General features: G+C 39.8%; 1 protein-coding gene and 1 pseudogene across 7 annotated transcripts in view; one reads left to right on the top strand and one right to left on the bottom strand.

Annotated features, from left to right (window-relative positions):
- BID (BH3 interacting domain death agonist) overlaps nt 1–25309 on the bottom strand; it is a 98670-nt gene that overhangs the window by 39577 nt on the left and 33784 nt on the right. For all 7 annotated transcript variants that reach the window (XM_077169563.1, XM_077169568.1, XM_077169564.1 and 4 more), the window contains one exon: nt 3085–3162. In XM_077169563.1, the coding sequence (XP_077025678.1) occupies nt 3085–3096 (12 nt within the window). In that variant the 5' untranslated portion in view covers nt 3097–3162. The remainder of the gene's footprint in view (nt 1–3084; nt 3163–25309) is intronic.
- On the top strand, nt 15402–15558 carry LOC143691295 (large ribosomal subunit protein eL39-like; annotated as a pseudogene).

The following is a 25309-nucleotide window of genomic DNA, read 5'->3' as shown; positions in this document are numbered from 1 at the left end:
ATCCACCATGTGCCTTCCCATGTGACAGAGAAAGCCAGAGGAAAGTCAGCTACCTTTCCTCTGAAAAACTCTAAATTTGTAACAAAAAGAATCCCCTTATGTGCTGGTTTGAAAGGATGTATAAACCCTAGAAAAGCCATGTTTTAATCAAAATCCCATTTTCGTAATGGCGGAATAATCCCTATTCAATTTGAATCTGTAATTAGATCATCTCCCTGGAGATGTATCCCAATCAAGAGTGGTTGTTCAACTGGATTAGGGGAGATGTCTCCAACCATTTGGGTGGGTCTTGATTAGATTCTGAAGTCCTATAAAAGAGGAAACATTTTGGAGAATGAGCGATTCAGAGAGAGAAGAGCAGAATGACATAGCAACGAGAAGCAGAGTCCACCAGCCAGCAACCTCTGGAAATGCAGAAGGAAAACGCCTCCCAGGGAGCTTCGTGTAGGGAAGCCAGGAGAGAAAGCTAGATGATGCCGTGTTCACCACATGCCTTTCCAGATGAGAGAGAAACCCTGACCCTGTTTGCCATGTGCCTTCTCATTCGAGAGAGAAACTCTGAACTTCATTGGCCTTCTTGAATCAAGTTATCTTTCTCTGGATGCCTTTGGACATTTCTATAGACTTGTTTTAATTGGGATATTTTCTCAGCCTTAGAACTGTAAACTAGCAATTTCCCCTTTTTAAAAGCCATTCTCTTTCTGGTATATTTCATTCTGGCAGCTAGCAAACTAGAACACCTCATTAAAAGCTGATCCATCTCTGTGTGTTGCATTTTGGCAACTTTAGCAAACTAAAACAGATTTTGCTACTGGAGAAGTAGGGTGCTGCTGCAGTGTGCCAATACAAAATACGCTGGGATGGTTTTTCAAATGGATATGGGGAAGATTTTGGAAGAATTGTGAGAAGCTTGAAAGAGAAAGCCTATAGTGCTTTGAAGAGACTTTTGGTGAAAAGATGGACTGTAAACATAATTCAGTTGAAAACAAGGAAGGCATTCTTTGTAGAAGGGAGGCAGAATTTGAGAGTAATAAACTTGGCTATTTAGCAGAGGAAATTTCCAGACTCGGTGTGGAAAAGGCAGCCTGGCTTCTCCTTGCAGCTCCTAATGAAATGCGACAGGAAAGAGATAAATTGAGGACTGAATTCTGGGTACAAAGAGGCGTTGATGGTCTGGAAAATTCAGGGCTTCCAGAAAGGGAGATCCCAGAGAATAGTGTCCAATGTGAGAATTTGACCAAACATGGAAGCAGTCAGCCACTACAGGACAAGAGAGTATTTGAGATGGAGTTATCCAGAAAGGATTTGTGGAAGTCCTTTTGTCTGATGGGCATGGTCCCAGCATAGTGCATAGAAAATGAACAAGAGTATTATGGATCCATATAAATGGAACCACTACCAGTCTGGACAAAAGGGACAAATTGAAGGAGAAAAACTATGGAGGCAGAACCATGGAAGCTAAGGTCTGTAGCCAAGTTACCTCGGGCCAGGAGAGGGGACCACCCACATAAGTGGAGATGGTGAGTTTGCCCCAGAAGTAGAGCATGGGCCTTCACTTCATTGCTCAGGAAGAGTTGTGCCACCCAGTCACATAAACCGGGAATTGGGGTGAACTTGGCTGCCACTCCATTGTTCTGGAGGGGTTGAGTATGTGCCCCACAGATGGCAGAGATCCCGGGTGCGGCCCCAAACCTGGGAGAGAGTGGAGCTGAGAAAAAGGTAGTTTTCTCATTGTCCCCCGAGAATAAAATCATCCGAGTTTGGAGAGAGCAATGTCACTGTGTAGACCCTTGTAAAGGGTGGGATTGCCACTTTCTAAAGCCCCAAGGATAAATGACTCTCAGACTGAAATCTAATGGAGTTTGCCCAGCAGGTTTTCGAAACTGTTTGGGTCCAGTGACCCCTGTGTTCCTTCCAATTTCTCCCTATGGCTATGGGAGCACTTATCCTGTGACTGTTCCTTCTTTGTATATTGGAAGCAGATAACTTGCTCTAAGTTCACTGGTCCATGGCTAGAGAAGAATTTTGTCTTAAGACAGACCATGCCTATAATTGACTGTGATAAGACTTTGTACTATTTTTGCATTGGTACTGTATTTGCATTATTATTGAAATGATTTAAGACTTTGTGATATTATGAAATGAATGTATTTTGTATATGGAAAGATTTAGTGCATTGTATGCAGGACAGATGATCATTGTTAGGTGAAAAAATGTCTGTTTTTTTGTTCTACTTAGAGATTAAGTATGGTTTAACGTGATGGATATAATTGCCAAGTTAACAAGGAGTGGACATGTCATAGGTTCAGGTGTCAACTTGGCCTGGTGATGATGCGCCATTATTCTGTTGCTGTGGACTTAAATCATCAGCATGTGAAATTCATCTATGGCTGATTACATCTGCAGTTGGCTAAGGGGAGTGCCTTCTAGAATGAATGAGGTTTAATTTAATTAGCTGAGGCTTAAAAGAGAGAGGTCAGAAGAGAGCTCAACAGCTCAGCATACCTTATCTCTGCACCAGGAGCTTAGACCCAGTTTGGAGATGCAAAAAAGAATCACCCCAGGGAAAAGCATTTGAATCCAGAAGCCAGGAGGGAAGCTCAGGAGACATCCACCATGTGCCTTCCCATGTGACACAAAAGCCAGAGGAAAGCCAGCAGCTTTTCCTCTGAAGAACTATAAATTTGTAACTAAATAAATCCTCTTATTAAAAGCTGATCCAGTTCTGGTATGATGCATCCTGGCAGCTTTAGCAAACTAAAAAAAAAAAAAAAGGTTATTAGTAAGGAAATGAATAAAAAAGCTGTGATTTCCTCTTCTAAGACCTTTCCACTTAGAGACTGACCAAGCATTGTGAGGAGGGAGAGAGCATCAAAGAAAGGGAAGACAAGCGAAGAATAGAGGATTTCTCTTTTATTGAGCTCCATTAAGTTGTAAAATCAAGGTTCCTCTTTGCAGCATTGTCAACTAGTAGACTGGCCTGGCTTACGCACTAAATGAGCACATATGTGAAGAACAAGCTGGCCCTGGCCACCTTCACTCCTTTCTCCCAAGCATTCCTCCAGGAGAATCTTGGAGCCTGACCTTAGGATCCATGGTTCAGTCAGTGTTGGGAAGGTTCAAGTCACTTCTGGCTCACAGGTGAGCGCCTGTGGTCAGCACCTGGAAGAGAGCACACACACACATAGGATAGGCAGTTTTTCCCCTGTAGGGCCAGGCCCCCTCAGAATGCCCTCAGGTAAGAATTAAGAAGCCTGTTGTTCTGGGCTTTGGCTCAAAGGAACCCAAGGCTCCAAGGGTGAGCTCTCTATCCCATCCCAATCAGTGCCCACCCATAGGTTTCTTTCTTCTGGACACAGAACTGTGTACACCAACCCAGGGAGCAAAAACTTCTCAAGGCACTGCAGATTTCAACTCTCCTACCCCAAGCTCAATAAGACCTCATGGATAGGGAAATAGGGACAATATGGTTTATGGATAATTTCTGAATACTTATTAGTACATTTCCTAAAATAATAAATAATTATAATAATAGGCTTAACTAACAAAGTATACCTAGAAGTTTTCAAGGAATCTGTTTATTACTTTAGCCACTAACATTACCATTAAAGTCAATTCTCAATTTTCATGGATTTCATGTTTGTGAATTAGCCTATTAGCTAAATTTTTTTTTTTTTTTTTTTATTTTATTTTTTTTTAGAGGAAGGAAGGGAAGGAAAGACAGAGAGAAGGAAGGAAGGAAGGGAGGAAGAAAGGGAAACATCTTTAAACATTTTCTTGTTTTTTTTTTATTGTATTTTGTTTGTTTGTTTGTTTTTTTTTTACATGGGCTGGGGCCGGGAATCGAACCGAGGTCCTCCGGCATGGCAGGCAAGCACTTTGCCCGCTGAGCCACCGCGGCCCGCCCAGCTAAATTTTATTTGTAATCCTAAAACTAGTACTCATGGTGTTTTCACTGATATGCAGAGTGGCAAAAAATTTGAGTTGCCTGATGCCACATTTCCAACTGAGGTTGAAGGAGACTGTGAAGGTTAATTTAATGTGTTACCTTGGCTAGGTTATAGTGTCCAGTTGTTAGGTCAAACAAGCACTGATCTGAGAGTTACTGTGAGGGAATTTTGTGAATTTAAACCATTAGTCAGGTGACTGCATCTTTGGCTGACTGCATCTACAATCAACAAAGGAGATTGTCTTCAGCAATGAAAGAAGTCTCATCCAATCACCTAAAAGCATTGTGATTGAACTGAAGACTTCAAAAGTCAGAAAGAATTTCTATCTCTACTTCAGCCAGCCAGATAGAGATAGAAACAAACTCTAAACAAATGTCCTTTTTGCAGTAGTGTCATATTTTTCACATTTTTTGTGCTTTTTGTTGGTGGCTTCACTGTTTAAAATGATGCCCAATGGCTAAACACACTATGGCATATACATATGATGGAATATTATGCAACTGTAAGACAGAATAAAGTTAAGAAGTATGTAACAACATGGATGGAACTTGAGGACATTATGCTGAGTGAGATTAGCCAAAAACAAAAGGACAAATACGGTATGGTCTCACTGATATGAACTGACATTAGTGAATAAACTTGGAATATTTCGTTGGTAACAGAGATCATCAGGAGACAGAAAAAGGGTAAGATATTGGGTAATTGGAGCTGAAGGGATACAGATTGTGCAACAGGACTGAATATAAAAACTCAGAAATGGACAGTACAATACTACCTAACTGTAATACAATTATGTTAAAAAAATGAATGAAGCTGAATGTGAGAATGATAGAGGGAGGACGGCTGGGGCATAAATGAAATCACAAAGAAAGACAGACAATAAAGACTGAGATACAATCTAGGAATGCCTAGAGTGCATAATGATAGTGACTAAGTGTACAAATTTTAAAAATGTTTTTGCGTGAGGAAGAACAAAGGAATGTCATTACTGCAGGGTGCTGAAAATAGATGGTAATTGACATTTTAAAATTTCAAAAAAAAAAAAAGACGCCCAAACATAGTGCTGAAGTATAGTCTAGCACTTCTAAGTGTAATCTAAGCACAAGAGGACTGTGATGTGCCTTATCAAGAAAATCAATGTGATATATCAGGTTCATTCAGGCATAAGTTACAGTGCTGTTGGCTGTGAGTTCAATATTAATGAATAAACAATATATGTTAAATTAGGTGTCACATAAAACATGGTGAGGTACTGAAGGAATGATAAAAACGTTGTGACCAATGACTAATGAGAATCTGAGCCTGTACTTCCCCCAGGGACACTGGTTCAGCATTTCCTAACTCAGTATGTGTGGTGACCATATAGAACATAACACGAATAATGAGAACTGGTGGCATCTTCCACCAATAACATTCCCCCCTGCCCCACCTCATTTCTTTAACATGCATCAATTCCCAGGGCACTCATGTTCTGCACAACTGTCCTAAGAAGGAGGCAATGTGGTCATGCTTACATTAATTTAATGAGTAAGAAAATAAGGCATGAAGAGTAATTTTCTCCAGTCACAGAGCTGATGTGTGAAAGCCAAGAGGAAGCAGGTCAGTTCTCTTCACTAGGCCCCAGGCTTCAATGGGTAGATAACAACCACTGGAACTGACTGTTAACGCTTCTATATGACAAATGCACCCAAACTAAAAAATCCGTCATAAACAACCAGAAACAAGCAAACTGGAGATTGAGTCAATTAAAAAACAATGCCCATATAATGGAACATAAATCATATCATGGAAGAGAGACCAGTGTGTGCAACAGTATAGAGACATCGGAGTACATGGGATATAAATGTGTATAGAACAGTGTTTGAAAGTATTATGCAACCTCAGAAACGCCATGTTTTAATCCAAATCCAATCTTGTGGGAGCAGCTGTTTCTTTCAATTCCGATTCAATAACGTATACTGGAAAGGTTCAATTAGATTATCTCCACAGAGATGTGGCATGTCCAATCCTGGGTATCACCTTTTGATTAGAGGTAGAAGTGACTCCACCCATTCCAGTGGGTCTTGATTAGTTTACTGGAATCCTTTAAAAGAGGAAACATTTTGGAGTCAGAAATGACAGAGCTGACAGAAGCCTCAGAGACTATGGAGAGAAATGTAGAAGCTTACAGAACACTTGCTCGACAGAGAGATGTAGATGCTTATGAAACACTTGCTTCAGAGAACAGAGACACAGATGCTTGGAGATGTTTGGAGATGCTTGGCCCAGCAGATGTTGCCATGAGATGTTAAGCAAGCCAGAACCTGGACAGAGTCAAGGATGACTGGCATCTGCTGGTCCCTTGCTCCTAGGCACCACTGCTTTCAGCTTCTGTTCCTGTGGGGGTTCCTTACTTTGTTACTCTGGGGCTGGCATTCATCTCTTGGCTTCCCTTGACTCTCTCCAGGTTCTGGCCAAGAGATGAAAGTCAGACCCAGAGTAACAAAGTAAGGAACCCCCACAGGAACAGAAGCTGAAAACAATGCAGCCCAGGAGCAAGGGACCAGCAGATACCAGCCATGTGACTTCCCAGTTGACAGAAGTGTTCCAGATTAATCACCCTTTCTTGAGTGAAGGTAACCTCTTGTTGATGACATTTTCTTAGGCTTAGAATTATAAACTTGTAATTTATTAAATTCCCCTTTTGAAAAGCCATTCCAGTTCTGGTATATCACATTCTGGCAGCTTTCAAACTAACACAATCAGTCTTAATAGAGTGATCCTATTTTTAACTGTATTTGCCTGTGTAGGCGTGTTGACACATAATATTAGCATCAAATGAACAAGTCATTTTGCAGGGCAAAACCCCTCAGATATTGGCTATTTCACACAGTTCTATATAAGAAATAGAAAAATGAAACAATTGTGCCATCTTAGATGCTCATGCCAGCTTCAGGGATCATGCCTAGCTAAAGGCTGCATCCCTAAATGTCCCACTGGGAAGACTGGCCGGGGATGGCTGTGTTTGGGAGAGAAAGTGGCCAAGAACAAGTGATTCAGGCTGTATGTGGGCAGACAGAAGGACAATGGCTGGCAGGCCCTCCTTGGATTTCCACAGAACAAGAGGCAAGAACTAGAGCCACTACCAGCATCGGGATAAAGAACAAAGCAGAACACACCTTACAGGAAGCAGATGCCAACCCATTTCCCCAGAGCCACTACCAAGTAAGGGCACAGTCGGACTAGAACCCTGGTCCTCTGCCTTTTAGGCCAGAGGACCTCTCCGCTCTACCACCATGTTCCTCCAAGAACTAAGTTCAGAAAACTAAGTGGGAGGACACAATCAACTATCACACCAGCGTACAAGAGAGATTTTGAGAAACATTTTAGTTGACGTCCTTCCAGATTTATACACAGACAACCGCATCTACATGCAGAGTTTCATATTCTACTTTCACTTACATTGGACAATTTTTCCACTTCAATAAATAATCTTTGAATGTTTTAATGCCTGTATTTCAAACACTTTTTTTTAATTGTAAAATATAACATATACACAAAAAAGCGTAAGTTTCCAAGTACATTTTAACAAGTAATTATAGGACAGATCTTAAAGTTTGGTTTGGGTTAAAGGTCCAAGATTTTTCATTTTTTTTACTTCTAGCTGCTCCAAGACACTGGAGACCAAAAGGAATATCAATATAATGATTCAGCAGTCATACTCATTTGTTAAAACCTACCTTCTCTGTTATACTCCTCCTTCTCTTTAAATAACTTATATACATAAAAGCAATACGTTTCAAACTACATTGCAACAATTAGTTATAGAACAGATTTCAGAGTTTGGTGTGGGTTACAATTTCATAATTTTAGGTTTTTACTTCTAGCTGCTCTAAGGTACTGGAGGCTAAAAGAAATATCAGTATAATGATTCAGCAATCATACTCATTTGTTAAATCTGACCTTTTCTGTATAACTCCACCATCCCTTGGATCTTTCTCCCACTCTTTAGGGGTATTTGAGCTATGCCCATTCTAACTTTTTCATGTTGGAAGGGGCTGTCGATAATATGAGATAGGGGTATAGAACTAGTTGATGTTATGGAAAGGCTGGCCCCTCTGCACCCCAGGATTATCTGGTCCAGGGACTCATCAGGAGGTTGTAGGTTTTGGAGAGTTACCCTAGTGCATGGAACCCTTGTAGAATCTTTTATAATGCCCTAGGTATTCTTTAGGATTGATTACCAGGAATGATTTTGGTTGGGGTTTGGCAGGTTATGACAGGTAGCAATATCTAACTGAAGTATGCCTAAGAGTGACCTCCAGAGTAGCTTCTCAACTCTATTTGAACTCTCTCAGTCGCTGATACCTTATCTGTTACACTTCTTTTCCCCTTTTTAGTTAGGATGGTATTGTTGATCCCATGGTGTCAGGGCCAGGCTCAACCCTGGGGGTCCTATATAATATTCTATTATAGTGATTCTCAACCAGGGACAACTTTTCCCCTTAGAGGACATTTAACAATGTCCGGAGACATTTTTGGATGTAACAACTGGAAGTGAGCTGTTACTTGATAGAGACCAGGCATTCTGCTAAACATTCTATAACAGGCCAAAATGTGCCCAAGATTGAAAACCTTGTTCTATCACTGGACTACACCAAAATACAATTAATTCCCTATTGTATGACAGTGAAATAGTTTCAAATTTTTCACTATCAAAACATAGTAGTGATAGAACCAAAAAAGCAAAAACAGTAACAGTGATAACCCAATGATAAACCTAATGACACCGACACATCATGATCAAATTACTGAATGCCAAAACAATCTTAAAATCAGCAAGAAACACACATACAAGTGACCCTTCATGAGACTAATATCCAAGTTCTCAATAGAAACTATGGGGTTCAGAATGCAGTAGGGGACATATAAAAGTGCTGAAAGATAAAAAGTGTTACCCAAGAATATCATACCTGTGTGGTGGCTTGGAGCTGTGTACTCCCGAAAAAACATGTTTTTAATCTTAATCCATCCCTTAATGGATGTATGGATTAAATGTAAATAGGACCTTTTGATAAGGTTACTTCAGTTAAGGTGTGGTCCAAATAAATTAGGAGGTCTTACAGAGAATGCTGAATCTGGAAGTCAACAGAACCTGGAAGTGAAAGGAGAACATACTTCCATGTGCATCAATATGTGACAGGAAAGCCAAGGTTCCCCAAAGATTGTGGGCAACCAGAAGATACTGACCCTAGGAGGAAGCAAGCTTCCAGCCTTCCATGAGCCAGTAAACTCTTGCTGCTAAGTCATTCTAATTGTATGGTTTTTGTTTTAGCAGCCAGGAAACTAAAACAGTTCTGGGTACCATAAAATGGGATTCTGATATAACAAATACCTAAAAATGTGGAAACACCTTTGGAACGGGGTAATGTGTAGGGGTGGGAAGAATTGTGAGGTGCTTGATAGAAAAAAACTAGATTGCTTTGAAGAGATTGTCAGTAAAAACATGGGCATTAAAGGTACTTCTGACTTCCGGAGAAGATGGCAGCTTAGTAAGACGCGCGGGTCTTAGTTCCTCCTCCAGAACAGCAACTAAAGAAACAGAAACAATACGAAACAGCTCCCGGAGCCACGACAGAGACCAAAAAGACAGCGTACCCCATTCTGGAACGGCTGAACGAGCAGGGAGATTCCGCTGCGGTGAGATACCCGAGGGGCACGCGTTTTCCCGGCCGGGGCGGCTGGCGACTGGGGTCCCCTCCACGCATGTGGCTCCCCTGTCTGACTGGGAACGTTGGATAGCGGGGCCCTCCCGCCACGCTTGGCGTCTCAGGCCAGCTGGGCAATTTGGACCAGCACTCCCCCAAGCCGCGGCGGCCGGCGGCCCCCCATCCACGCCCGGTTTCCCGGGCCGACTGCGAGATTAGGATTGGCAAATTAAAGGAGCCACAGCATCTTTTACTGGTGGGACCCGCAGACAGACGAGCGCCACCTACTGGGCAGGAAAAGAAAAACAGAGCCCAGAGATTTCACAGAAAAACCTTTCAACCAGCCGGGTCCCACACCCAGGGAAATCTGATCAAATGCCCAGACACCAGCAGAAAATAATGGATGACGCTCGGAAAATTGAAGATATGGCCCAGTCAAAGGAACAAACCAATAGTTCAAATGAGATACAGGAGCTGAGACAACTAATGCTGAATATACGAACAGAAATGGAAAAACTCTTCAAAAACCAAATCAATAAATTGAGGGAGGACATGAAGAAGACATGGGCTGAACAAAAAGAAGAAATAGAAAATCTGAAAAAAAAAATCACAGAACTTATGGGAGTGAAGGACAACGAAGAAAAAATGGAAAAAACAATGGATACCTACAATGGTAGATCTAAAGAGACAGAAGCTACAATTAGTGAACTGGAGGATGGAACATCTGAATTCCAAAAAGAAACAGAAACTATAGGGAAAAGAATGGAAAAACTTGAGCAGGGGATCAGGGAACTGAATGACAATATGAAGCACACAAATATACGTGTTGTGGGTGTCCCAGAAGGAGAAGAGAAGGGAAAAGGAGGAGAAAAACTAATGGAAGAAATTATCACTGAAAATTTCCCAACTCTTATGAAAGACCTAAATTTACAGATCCAAGAAGTGCAGCGCACCCCAAAGAGAATAGACCCAAATAGGCATTCTCCAAGACACTTACTAGTTAGAATGTCAGAGGTCAAAGAGAAAGAGAGGATCTTGAAAGCAGCAAGAGAAAAACAATCTGTCACATACAAGGGAAACCCAATAAGACTATGTGTAGATTTCTCAGCAGAAACCACAGAAACTAGAAGACAGTGGGATGATATATTTAAATTACTAAAAGAGAAAAACTGCCAACCAAGATTTCTATATCCAGCAAAATTGTCCTTCAAAAATGAAGGAGAAATTAAAACATTTATAGACAAAAAGTCACTGAGAGAATTTGTGACCAAGAGACCAGCTCTGCAAGAAATACTAAAGGGAGCACTAGAGTCAGATACGAAAAGACAGAAGAGAGAGGTATGGAGTAAAGTGTAGAAAGAAGGAAAGTCAGATATGATATATATAATACAAAAGCCAAAATGGTAGAGGAAAATATTATCCAAACAGTAATAACACTAAAAGTTAATGGACTGAATTTCCCAATCAAAAGACATAGACTGGCAGAATGGATTACGACCCAGCAATACCACTGCTAGGTATCTACTCAAAGGACTTAAAGGCAAAGACACAGACGGACATTTGCACACCAGTGTTTATAGCAGCATTATCTACAATTGCAAAGAGATGGAAACAGCCAAAATGTCCATCAACAGACGAGTGGCTAAACAAACTGTGGCGTATACCTACGATGGAATATTATGCAGCTTTAAGACAGACTAAACTTATGAAGCATGTAATAACATGGATGGACCTAGAGAACATTATGCTGAGTGAGTCTAGCCAAAAACTAAAGGACAAATACTGTATGGTCCCACTGATGTGAACCGACATTCGAGAATCAGCTTGGAATATATCATTGGTAACAGAGACCAGCAGGAGTTAGAAACAGGGTAAGATAATGGGTAATTGGAGCTGAAGGGATACAGACTGTGCAACAGGACTAGATACAAAAACTCAAAAATGGACAGCACAATAATAACTAAGTGTAATGTAACTATGTTGGAACACTGAATGAAGCTGCACCTGAAATATAGTTTTTTTGTTTGTTTGTTTGTATCTTTTGTTTTTGTTTTTTTCTTTTTCCTTTTTATATATATATATATATTTATTAGTATTATTATTTTAATTCTCTTCTCTATATTAACATTCTATATCTTTTTCTGCTGTTTTGCTAGTTCTTTTCCTAAATCGATGCAAATGTACTAAGAAATGATGATCATACATCTATGTGATGATACCAAGAATTACTGAGTGCATGTGTAGAATGGAATGATTTCTAAATGTTGTGTTAATTTCTTTTCTTTTTTTTTGATTAATAAAAAAATTAAAAAAAAAAAAAAAAAGGTACTCCTGATGAGTCCTTGGAAGGAAATGATGACTATGTCACTGGAAACTAGAGGAGAGACAATCCTTGTTATAAAGTGGCAGAGAACTTGGTAAATTGTGTGCTAATGTTGCAAGGCAGAATTTTTTAAAGCAATTGATATTTAGTTGAAGAGATTTCCAAGCTAAGTGTGGAAGGTGCAGCCTGGTGAAAATTTAAGAGGAAAGGGATAAGCTAAGAATTAAATTCTTACATACAAAGGAACCAGAAATTGATGATTTTGAAAATTCTCAGCCTACCCAGGTAGCCTGCTCTGAGATTAGGGCCAGAAGCAGCTCCATGAGGGGCCTCTCTGAGCTCTGAGGAACCAAATCCCCAGAAGATGAGCCTCCATGTGAGGGATTAATGGAACAACCCTTTGCTAAGAGGGTATGGGTGAACATGTATCTAATCAGCCATGTCAATGGAAGTCAGGACTGGAAATGCAGTTATCCAGGAAGGATCTGTGGAAAGTTCTATTGTCTGATTGCTTGGACTCACTTGAAGTGCATGCAGAGCCAACAAGATTTTGCCAAATTTGTATGAATAGAAACAATGCCTGAAAGAGACAGAGAGGGAATGAATTGAAGAAAGCATGACTTCAAGGGCAGAATCCTGGGAAGAAGATCTAGACCGAAAAGATCTCCTCCAGCCAAGAGAGGTGGGTTCACCAACATGTGTGGAAAGGGCAGGCATGACCCTGCGCTTGAAGGGGACAGGCGCTGTGCCCTGTTGTTCAGGGAGAGTGCCGCCACCTCAGTGCTCAGAAATGGTGGGGTCTGTACCCTGGGGTTTGCAGAGAATTAGCCACCATTCCAATGTTTAGTGGGTGAGGTCTACAATCCAGAGTTTGGGGAGCATAAGACTACTGCACAAGTGCTTTGAAGCTGAGGGCTGCTGCTCCACCAGGCCTGGAGGACACAACATCAATCCACAGATTTCTCTCAGACCTTGAAATCTAACAAAGTATGTCCTGCTGGGTTTTGGGTTTGTTTGGGACCCTGTTTGCCTTCCAATTTCTCCTTTCTGGGATGTGAATCTTTATCCTGTGCCTATCCTACCGTGTATAATGAAAGCAGATAATTTGTTTTCTAGGTTTCACAGGTCCACCATATGGAGGAATTCTGTCCTAAGACAGACTTCACCCGAAAGTAATATTTGGGGGGGGGGGGGGGGGGGATACATAGGCCAGGAATTGAACCCAGGTCTCCTGCATGGCAGGTGAGCATTCCATCACTGAACCACCCATACATCCACTATAAGTGATTTTGATGAGGCTTTGTATTTACCATTTTTCTAAAATGGCTTAAGGCTTTTGGGGCATGGTGATGGAATTAATGTATTTGCATGTGGGAAGAACATGTCTTTTGGGGGTTCAAAGTACATTCTGTGGTGGCCTAGAGTTATGTACTTCAGGAGAATGGAAAATAACAAGTGTTGGAAAGAATGAAGAGAAATTATAATTGTAGTGCTTTGTAGGTGGTAATGTAAAGTGGTGCAGCCACCATGGAAAGCTATATGGCTGTTCCTCAAATGTTAAATATACAATTACCATATGATCCCACAATCCCATGTCTAGGCATATACCAAAGATAGTGCAAACAGGGTCACAGATACCTGTACACTGATGTTCATAGCTGAATTATTCACAATTGCCAAAAGATGGCAAGCACCCAGGTGTCCAACAACCAATGAATGGAAAACAAAATGTGGTACATACATGTAATGGAATATTATTTAGCCATATTAAAAATGAAGTTATGAGACCAGCTGCAAATAGAAGAAACTTTAAATTATGCTCAGTGAAATAAGCAAGCACATAAGAACAAAATTTGTTTGATACCACTTATAAGAAGTGAATAGAAACAGCAGGTTTAAAGAGATAGAAAACAGATTAAAGGTTACAGGGGAGGGAAAGCAGGGCTGTTTGAAGAAAAAAAAATAGCACCATGCTGATTCCCTGGTGTGGCATTCTCTTATTAAATCCAGAATCAAGTGAGATAACAGATATGAAAATCCAGCATGCCACCCTGTGTGTACAGGCCTCCAGGGAGTCAGAGGAGAAGACCAGAGTGACCAGAGCTCGGTGGGGCTGTACCAACAAGGTCGCACAGCTGTAGCAGCCTGGAGACCCTCCAGTTGGACTGCAGCAATCTAGAAAGGTCAGTTAGGGCTTTAGAGAACATACTAAGATTTATGCTTTCAGGGAGGAACACAAACTTTTGTTAAAAACTGTCTCAGATTTTCCTCTGGCTTTATTCACTGGCTATCAAAAAAAGTTTAATCGGTCAGCTGCCAACTGTGAATGGGAACCAAGAGGACAGAGGTGAGGATGTCCCCCAACATGTGAAAGGCTCCCAAGGTAGCAGCTTGGAGTTAATTTCCCCTCCCTTCTGAGAACAAAGTGGGCAAATGGCCAGACAGGAGGAAACAGGACACAATGACTCACCTTACAACTCTGCAAGGCTTCCAGTTACAAGACAAGTTCACAGCCAGGATTTCAGCAGCTCCACTAGGCAAGGCTGGGACAGAGTCCCTCTCTCCCCACCCTTTTAACAGTTGCCATTAAACAGGCAGGAACTGTCTGAATCAACTAAAGAGGGTTTTAAAATGCTGCATTTCAGGACTTCCCTCCACTAGAACAGCAATTAAACAGGCAGAAACTGTCTAAATCAACTCTTTTGCAACTCTGGAGTGTGGGAGAACCACGATGCAGCATCCAAGAAAGAGCAGGAGGAAAAAGTAAACTATGGTAACTACCTATGAATCTCCTCTCCACGCAGATGCTACCACCACCAATCCCAAAGCCTCATGGAAGGCAGCAGAGACATCTTCAAGCCCCACTCCTGGTTCAGCCTGCTGGTGCCAGGGTGGGACATAAAGACCTAGTTCCTCAAGATCTGGAAGTGTGTAGCCTGATCGCTGATCACTACATTTGATGATCAACTTCATATCTCTGGGCACCAGGCTCTGAAGATGGCCACTGTTCCAACCCGCCTCAGACAAAGACAACAGAGGAATCTTAAAGACAACAGCCCTCTGCAAAACTGTGGAAAAAACAGTTAAAGGGCTGCATTTACTAGGCAAGTGCCATCTCAGAAAAACACAGCTTCAAAGAGCCACAGGAGAATCTCCTGGCACTCAAGAGAATATCTGTCATATCACTAGCTCAAGAAACAGTTCAAAAACTAAATTCCAGAGTTAACATTTTAAAATATTAAAACATACATTGTATAACAAAAGATTTAAGACAAGCAAAGAAACAGGAAATGATGGCCCATCCAAAGGAAGAGGATAAAATCTAGAAAACAAAAAAGACCGGACCGTGGACATACTGGACAAAGACTTTTACAAATTGATTTTCACATTCTTTCTCCTTGTCCACCATCATTATGTGCATGTTTGACTGTTGGCTTCGCCATGTCTTCTTGTAAGACTTTCAGAATCAAGCTATTCCTGGCCAAGAAACAAAAACAGAATTGTCCCATTCCTCAATGGATTTGGAATGAAAACTGGCAATAAAATCAGGTACAACTCCATGAGGAGACATTGGAGAAGAACCAAGCTGGGCCTGTAAGGAATCATACATGATGGCACACAGGCTGATGCTGTACCAAGTTCACTAGCACCTTCAAGTTAAAAAAGCAACCATTTCTGAGCAGCTGGACTTAATTTTATTGGGAGGAAACCTGGATTTTCCGTGTTTATATGCTTCTGCATAAATAAGTTGGTTCGGCAATAAATATGTGAAACCTTTTGCTTGAAAAAAACCGATCTTCAATTTGCTCAAGGAGACAAAGGAAAATACAAAGAAATAACTAAAGGATGTTAGGAAAATAATAAATGAAAAGTAGGAGAAGCCCAATAAACAAAAAGGAACCAAACAGAACTACTGGAGTTGAAGACTACAATAATTGAAATAACAAATTCCCAAGAGGGTTTCAACAGCATTTGAAGCTGGAAGAACAAAGAATGAGTGAACACAAGAATAATTTGAAATAAAACAGACTGAGGAGCGGAAAGAAAACAGCATTAGAAAAAGGGAAAATTACCTAAGAGACCTCTGGAACACCATCAAGCATACCAATATACGTATTATAGAGTCCCAGGAAGAGAAAAAAGACAGAAAGGGGCAGAAGGAATATTCAGAGACATTATAACAGAAAATTTCCCAAACTTAGCAAAAACATGAATATACATATCCAAGAAGCCCAAAGATAAACTTGAAGAGAATATACCCTAACACACAGTAGTCAAATTGTCAAATGCAAAGGACAAAAAGAGAATTCTGAAAGCTGTAAGAGAAAAGCAAGATATTATGTTCAAGGATGTTCTAATGAGATTAAATGCCAATTTCTCATCAGAAACCATGACACAAGAAGGCTGCAGGATGAATTACTTAAAAGTGCTGAGAGAAAACAACTGCCAGCCCCAAAATTTTACACCCAGTGGGATTTTCTTTTAAAAATGAGGGAAAAGACCTCACATTTGGTGAGGCAAAATAAGCCAGAAACAAAAGAACAAATATTGTATGATTTCATTTAGAAAACATTTATAAGAAAACTGGGGCCTAGAATGTCATATTTAACCCGGAGTGGTAATTCTTATTTCTGGCATTTGAGGGGCTACTTTATAAATGTATAACTTGCTATTTAGAAATAAGAATGAAGCCCATTGAGTCGGGATTAAGGTAATTCAGAATACAGGGGTAAAGAAGACATTGCCTTTATTTTAGAACTTCATCTACTCTTTGAGAGCAAAGGAAAAAGGTTTTATTATGTTCAGAACCTAGGTTTTCTGTAGCATATAATCTAACTCAACTTGTCTCAATAGATCATTTAAATAATCCAAACACAGGGAGCCCAGAATAAGAATGAGAGCCTTTAATACTACACAGCTTAATGTAATAGCTGGATACATCCCAGAGTATATTAAGCAGATAATCAAAAAAGTATTGGCAAAGTCCCATGAGGGATGGGAGAAAAATTATGGAACTATTAAACTTTACCACCAGGGAATCCCCAGATACTGTGCCAAACATTAGGGATACCCAAAGCAATAGGCCAAGCGCTTGATCTTGAGGCTTGCTCTTATGTAGCGGAGAAGCTTAGCCTACCTATAGCTATGCCTAAGAGTCACCTCAAGGACCTCTTCTGTGGCTCAGATGTGGTCTTTCTCTCTCTAAGCCCAACTCTGCAAGTGAAACCATTGCCCTCCCCTCAACATGGAACATGACATCCAGGGATGAAAGTCTCCCTGGTGGCATAGGAGATGACTCCCAGGGATGAGCCTGGCCCTGGCACTGTGGGATCAACAATGCCATCCTGACCAAAAGGGGGAAAAGAAGGGTAACAAATAAGGGATCAGTGGCTGAGAGAGTTCAAATAGAGTCGAGAGGCTAACTGGAGGTCAGTCTTACACATGCTTCAGTTAGACTTTGCTACCTATCATAATCTGCCAAACCCCAACCAAAACCATTCCTGCCAATACTGAAGAATACCTAGGGCATTATATAAGATTCGACAAAGGTTCCATGCAATAGGGAAATTCTCCAAAACCTGCAACCTCCAGATGAGTCCCTGGAAGATAAGTACTGAAATGCAGAGGGGCTAGCCTTTCCAGAACATCAACTAGTTCCATACCTCTATCCCATATTACTGACAGCCCCTTCTAACGTGAAAAAGTTAGAATGGGCATAGCCCAAATACCCCTCAAGAGTGGGAGAAAGATCAAAGGTGATAGTGGAGTTATACTGAGAAGATCATGTTTAGCAAATGAGCATGAGTGCTGAATCATTATACTGATATTTCTTTTTGCCTCTTGTACCTTAGAGCAACTAGAAATAAAAACCTAAAATTGTGGAGGAAAAAGAAATGAGGGAAAAGATGAAGACATTCCTAGATAAACAAAAGCTGAGTAAGTTAATTACCACTACACCTGCCTTATAAACCATGCTAAAGGGAATTCTTCATACTGAAAGGAAAGGACATGAAACAGTGGATCAAAGCAGAATTAATAAATAGACCTCCAGTAAAGGAAGCCATACAAATAATTACAAATGTCAGTACTATTATGTTGTATTTTTTTATTCATAACTCTATTTCTTTCAAGTGCTAAAATGCAACTGTATAAAAAGTAATGATAAATCTATGGTTTTGGACAGACAATCTACAAAGATATAATTTGTAACAAGTACAAAAAAGGTGGGGGGTTGGAAGGAGCATAGGAACAGTGTATACTAATGAAATTAAGTTTGTATCAAATCTATATTTAGAATGTTAAATTTTAATTTTATAAACTCAAAGAAAATACATGAAGCTTATATTCAGAAAGAAATGAGAAGGACTCAAAATGGGACAATAAAAAAGTAGCTATACATACTAAAATTGTTGAAATCCTTTAAAATATAGATCTTAAAGTCATCAATTACAGCATTTTGTTAAATTTGTTAATTTCTTCAGATATATTAAATAAAAGTAGTTAATTTTTAAAAAGTAGCTATAAGTGATCAATGAAAGGGAGGGGTAAGGGGTATGGAATGTATAAATTTTTTTTCTGTTTTCATTTTATTTCTTTTTCTGAATAGATGTAAATGTTCCAAGAAATTATCATGATAATGAATATGCAACTATGTGATGATATTGTGAATTACTAACTATATATGTAGAACAGAATGATCAAAATAGGAATGTTTGCATTTGCTTTGTGTGTTTTGGTATTTAAAAACATAAAAAGAATAAAAAAGTATTGGCAAAGTCCCCCAAGGGACTGGAGGAAAAAAAAAACATGTACCAAAGTGAGAGATGATATGAAAATACTCAGCAAGGACAAAAACTGCAGGACAGTTACAAACCAAAGCCAGTGGGGTGGGGACTTCTGGATAGGATGGATATAATACCCACCATTAATCACAGAAAGTAGAGGTTTGAGATGGATGTTGTCATAAACTGGAGAACTAGAGCTGAGGCAACCATGCCTTTTAAGTTCTTTAAACTTAAAAGTTTAACTTAAAAAAAGATAAAGCAAGAGTTATTTGCTAGATTAGGAGAAAAATCAATCTTTATCTTTATGTACAAGTCACTGCCATGTTTCCTATGGGAGGAAAGATTGATGAGATTAAAATATTGTCAACAGAGTTCAGTAGTTGACCACATTCTCTCTTCCAATTCTTTCCAAGAACTAGGGTCTCCTTAGACTGGAACCTGCTTAAGATCAGGGGCTGGCTTTATTTTATTGATCTTGTATTACCAGCCTTAAATTCTATATAGGCTGTCACTTTCTATTATATCTAATTTCCATTTTAATGAAACTTTTACCACCCCCATTCTTGGCTCAATAAAATGTAGTTTCACTTTCTAAAAAAAAAAGTAGCTATAAACAGAAAAATTGAGGGACAAAACAATGTATAAGATTTACAAGCAGCAAACTGGCAGAAGAAAGTTGTGCGTTATCAGTAGGGACCGTAATGTAAATGGACTAGACTCTGGTCTAAAGGCAGAGATTGACAGAAGAGATTTTAAAAAAAAAGCACAACTCAACGATATGCTGTTTACAACAGATTCACTTTAAATTCAAAGACATAAGTAGACTGAAAGCAAAAGGATGAAAAAAATATGTACCACACACGGTGTAACCAAAAGAGACCACGGTGGCTACAAATATCTTGAAGACAGATAAAGCAGACTTCAAGTCAAACACAGTTACAAGAGACAAACATGGTCATTACGTATTAATAAAAGGTCAATTCAACAAGACATAGCAATTATAAATATATATGCACCTAACATCAGAGCCCTAAAATATATGAAGCAAATACTGACAGATTTGAAGGGAGAAATATTATAGTTCTATATTAATACTAGGAGTTTTTAATATACCACTTCCAATATTGGACAGAACATCTAGGCAAAAGATCGAAAAGGAAGCAGAAGCCATGAACAATACTATAAATCGACAGACCTAAGAGACATATACAGAACACTCCACCCAACAGCAGCAGAATATACATTCTATTCCAGTGCACATGGATTATTCTCTAGGATAAACCATATGTTAAGTAAAAAAAACAAGTCTCAATAAATTCAAAAAATTGAAATCGACACTTCCGGGTAAAGATGGCGGCTTAACAAAGTGCGCATTTTAGTTCGTCCTCCAGAACAACTACTAAATAACCAGAAACAGTACAGAACAGCTCCTGTGGCCACGTCAGTGACCAGACACACAGCGTACCACAGTCTGGACCAGCTGGACCGGCTGCGAGCACCCCCCAGAACCATGAGTTCCCAAAGCGGCAGCGGCCAGCGCCCGTCCCCCACAGGCCACTTCCCAGAGGGGAAAGGAAAGGACTTTACCAGCAGCAGGGACTGGGCACAATCAAACGCCAATTGTGGAACTAATTAACAAATTCTGACCACTAAAAATAGGTCCCCAGCTTAGGTGAACCTGATCAAAGCAGAGGTTGCTCATTTTTGCCCCGGCACCAAGGGGGCAGGACTGACAGAAAAAGGGGGGAAAAAAAGAAGGAAACAGAGGTTTTTGTGGCTGTGTATCTACAAAGGCTTGACTGCCTCTGGATACAGCAGCAGGATTTTTCAGGCTGCAACTGCCCCAGGCATAGGCAGAAGTGAGCTCTTTGGGGGGCTTATCTGGAGACTGTGCCTTCCCCAGGGGAGGGGTGAAGCCCCACCCAGGTGGAATCCCTCCATCAAGGAATTCAGACACCAGGGCTCGGTAGTTTGAAGCCATTAAAACCAGCCTACAACCTCTCCTCTGTCTCCACCATGCCCCCAGCAGGGAGAGTCTGCCAAAGTTAAAGGTACCGCATCATCTTATGCTGGTGGGACCTGCAGTCAGACAAGTGCTACATACTGGGCAAGATAAGAAAAACAGAGTCCAGAGACTTCACAGGAAAATCTTTCAACCTGCTGGGTCTCACCCTCAGGGAAAACCGATACAGGTGACTCTTTCCTCCTGATAGGAGGCCAGTTTGGTCTGGGAAAATCTGGCTGGGGTCTATAATATCTAAGTAGACCCTCCTAAGTGTGTGTGGAGGGAAAGGCACCACACAAGCAGGGCAAGAAACAAGAAAACAAGAACTGAAAAATTCTCCTCTGTTAAACAAAACTTAAGCTAAAGGTTCAGAAAAAGCTGAACAGAATGTCAAAGAACAGATAGACAACAAATTCATCCAGCAAGAAAACCCTACATAAAAGAAGTGAAAGCAATCTCCAGAATAAACTAATTAAGGTAATTAAATGCCTAGACGCCAGCAAAAAATAAGAAATCACACTAGGAAAATTGAAGATATGGCCCAGTCAAAGGAACAAATCAGCAATTCAAATGACAGACAGGAGCTGAAACAATTAATTCAGAATGTACGAACAGACATGGAAAACCTCATCAAAAACCAAATCGATGAATTGAGGGAGGATATAAAGAAGGCAAGGAAAGAACAAAAAGAAGAAACTGAAAGTCTGAAAAAACAAATCACAGAACTTATGGGAATGAAAGACACAGTAGAAGAGATGAAAAAAACAATGGAAACCTACAATGGTAGATTTCAAGAGACAGAACACAGGATTTCTAAACTGGAGGATGGAACATCTGAAATCTGACAAGAAACAGAAACTATAGGGGAAAAAATGGAAAAACATGAGCAGGGACTCAGGAAATTGAAAAACAATATGATGCGCATGAATATACATGTTGTGGGTGTCCCAGAAGGAGAGGAAAGGTAAAAGGAGGAGAAAAACTAATGGAGGAAATTATCACTGAAAATTTCCCAACTCTTATGAGAGACTTAAAATTACAGATCCAAGAAGTGCAGCGTACCCCAAAGAGAATAGATCCAAATAGACATACTCCAAGACATTTAATAATCAGAATGTCAGAGGTCAAAGAGAAAGCGAGGATCTTGAAAGCAGCAAGAGAAAAGCAATCCATCACATACAAGGGAAGCCCAATAAGACTGTGTGCAGATCTCTCAGCAGAAACCATGGAGGCGAGAAGACAGTGGGATAATATATTTAAATTATTAAAAGAGAAAAACTGCCAACCAAGAATTCTATATCCAGCAAAATTGTCCTTCAAAAATGAGGGAGAAATTAAAACATTTTCAGACAAAAAATCACTGAGGGAATTTGTGACCAAGAGACAAGCTCTGCAAGAAATACTAAAGGGAACACTAGAGACAGATACGAAGACAGAAGAGAGAGGTGTGGAGAAGAGTGTAAAAAGGAAGACTATGAGTAAAAGTAAAAAGAAGGAAAATTAGATATGACATATAAAATCCAGAAGGCAAAAGAGTAGAAGAAAGTACTACCCATGCAGTAATAACACTGAATGTTAATGGATTAAACTTTCCAATCAAAAAGACATAGTCTGGCAGAATGGATTAAAAAATAGAATGGATTAAAAAACAGATACGAAGACAGAAGAGAGAAGTGTGGAGAAGAGTGCAAAAAGGAAGACTATGAGTAAAGGTAAAAAGAAGGAAAATTAGATATGACATATAAAATCCAGAAGGCAAAAGAGTAGAAGAAAGTACTACCCATGCAGTAATAACACTGAATGTTAATGGATTAAACTCTCCAATCAAAAAGACATAGTCTGGCAGAATGGATTAAAAAACAGGACCCATCTATATGCTGTCTCTACTCAAAGGGCACGAGGCCAAGGACACAAATGGACATTTACACACCAATGTTTATAGCAGAATTATTAACAATTACCAAGAGATGGAAACAGCCAAAATGTCCATCAACAGACAGTTGACTAAACAAACTGTGACATTTACATAAGATGGAATATTATGCAGCTGTAAGACAGAATCAAGTTATGAAGTATGTAACAACATGAATGGACCTTAAAGACATTATGCTGAGTGTGATTAGCCAGAAACAAAAGGACAAATACTGTACAGTCTCACTGATATGAACTGACATTAGTGAATAAACTTGGAATATTTCCTTGGTAACAGAGACCATCAGGAGATAGAAATAGGGTAAGATATTGGGTAATTGGAGCTGAAGGGATACAGATTGTGCAACAGGACTGAATATAAAAACTCAGAAATGGACAGCACAATATTACCTAACTGTAATACAATTATGTTAAAACACTGAATGAAACTGTATATGAGAATGATAGAGGGAGGAGGGCTGGGACATAAATGAAATCACAAAGAAAGACGATAAAGATTGAGATGGTGTAATCTAGGAATGCCTAGAGTGTATAATGATAGTGACTAAATGTACAAATTTAAAAAATGTTTTTGCATGAGGAAGAACAAAAGAATGTCATTACTGCAGTGTGCTGAAAATAGATAGTACTTAATAATTTAAATTTTCAACTAATGTGTGAGACTAAAGCAAAAAATGTTTATTTGGTACAAATCTATACTTTGACTAGTGCATCTCCTAATATAACTTATGTAGATAGTTGATTGAACACCTTAAGTACATGGAACTTTGTATAGGACATGAGATTTTGTTGATTTGTCCAGGTGATGCCATGATGAATCCCAGAGCGATTTGATCAGTGAGCGGAAAAGTATTTGCAAAGTCCCCTTCGGGGAATGATGAGAACGGGGGAAAACTCAACTTCCCCAAGTTGAATTCTTGATATTCTCATAAGCACTGTGGACAACCAAAGCTGTGGGCTGAGCCCCCAGTCTTGGGGTTTGTTCATATGAAACTTAACCCCACAGGGGATAGGTCAAGCCTACTTAAAATTAAGCCTAAGAGTCACCCCCAAGAGAACCTCTTTTGTTGCTCAGATGTGGCCTCTCTCTCCAGCCAACACAGCAAGCAGACTCACCACCCTCCCCCTGTCTAAGTGGGACATGACTACCAGGGTTGTGGATCTTCCTGGCAGCGTGGGACAGAAATCCCAGAATGAGCTGAGATTCAGCATCAAGGGATTGAGAAAAACTCTAGAATGAGCTAAGACCCAGCATCAAGGGACTGAGAAAACCTCTCGACTGGGGGGCGGGGGGTGGGGGGGGAGTGAAATGAGACACAGTGTCAATGGCTGAGAGATTCCAAACAGAGTCGAGAGGTTATCCTGGAGGTTATTCTTATGCATTAAGTAGATATCACCTTGTCCTTCAAGATGTCGTGGAGAGGCTGGAGGGAACTGCCTGAAAATGTAGAGCTGTGTTCCAGTAGCCATGTTTCTTGATGATGACTGAACAATGATATAGCTTGCACAATGTGACTGTGTGATTGTGAAAACCTTGTGTCTGATGCTCCTTTTATCTACCTTGTCAACAGATGAGAGGAACATATGGAATAAAAATAAAGAATAGGGGGAACAAATGTTAAAATAGATTTAGTTTGAAATGCTAGTGATCAATGAAAGGGATCAGTAAGGGGTATAGCATGTAAAAATTTTTTTCTTTGTTATATTTTTCTGTTGTCTTTTTATTTCTTTTTCTGAATTGGTGCTAATGTTCTGGGAAATGATAATGATGATGAATATGCAACTATGTGATGATATTGTGAACTGCTGAGTGTATGTGTTGGGAATGTTTGTGTTTCTTGTGATTTTTTTAATTAATAAAAAAATAAAAATAAAAAAGGACAAAAAAATTGAAATCACTAAATGTATCTTCTCTAATCACAATGGAATGAAGCTAGAAATCAGTAACAGTGAAAAATGGAAAATTCACACATATGAATTAAACATATTCTTTTTAAAAAAATAGGCTAGTTTGTTTTTTAAAATATTTTTATTGAGAAATATCTACACACATACAGTTCAACCATATTATAAAATCAATGGCTCATAATATCATCACATAATTGTCTGTTCATCACCATGATCATTTTTAGAACATCTGTATCATTCCAGAAAAAGAAATAAAATTAAAAAATTCATACATCCCATACCCCTTACCCTACCCTCTCATTGACCACCAACCAGTATTTTAATCTACCCCAATTTTACCCTTAATCCCCCGTTATTTTATTTTTTATCCTTATTGTTTTACTCATCTGTCCATACCCTGGATAAAAGGAGCATCAGACACAACGTTTTCACAATCTCACAGTCATAATGTAAAAGCTATATCATTATACAGTCCTCTTTAAGAATCAAGGCTACTGGAACACAGTTCAACAGTTGCATGTACTTCCCTCTAGCCACTCCAATACACCATAAACTAAAAAGGGAAATCTATATGATGCATAAGAATAACTCCAGGAAAACCTTTCAACTTTGAAATCTTTCAGCCACTGAGACTTTATAATCTCATCTTTGTCTTCCCCCTTTTGGTCAAGAAGGCTTTCTCATCCCCACAATGCCAGGTCCTGGTTCATCCCCAGGAG

The sequence above is a fragment of the Tamandua tetradactyla genome, chromosome 7, assembly GCF_023851605.1.
Source record: "Tamandua tetradactyla isolate mTamTet1 chromosome 7, mTamTet1.pri, whole genome shotgun sequence".
In the NCBI taxonomy this organism is placed as follows: domain Eukaryota; kingdom Metazoa; phylum Chordata; class Mammalia; order Pilosa; family Myrmecophagidae; genus Tamandua; species Tamandua tetradactyla.
Note: the sequence above shows the minus strand (reverse complement) of the source record. Positions and strands in the feature narration are given on the sequence as shown.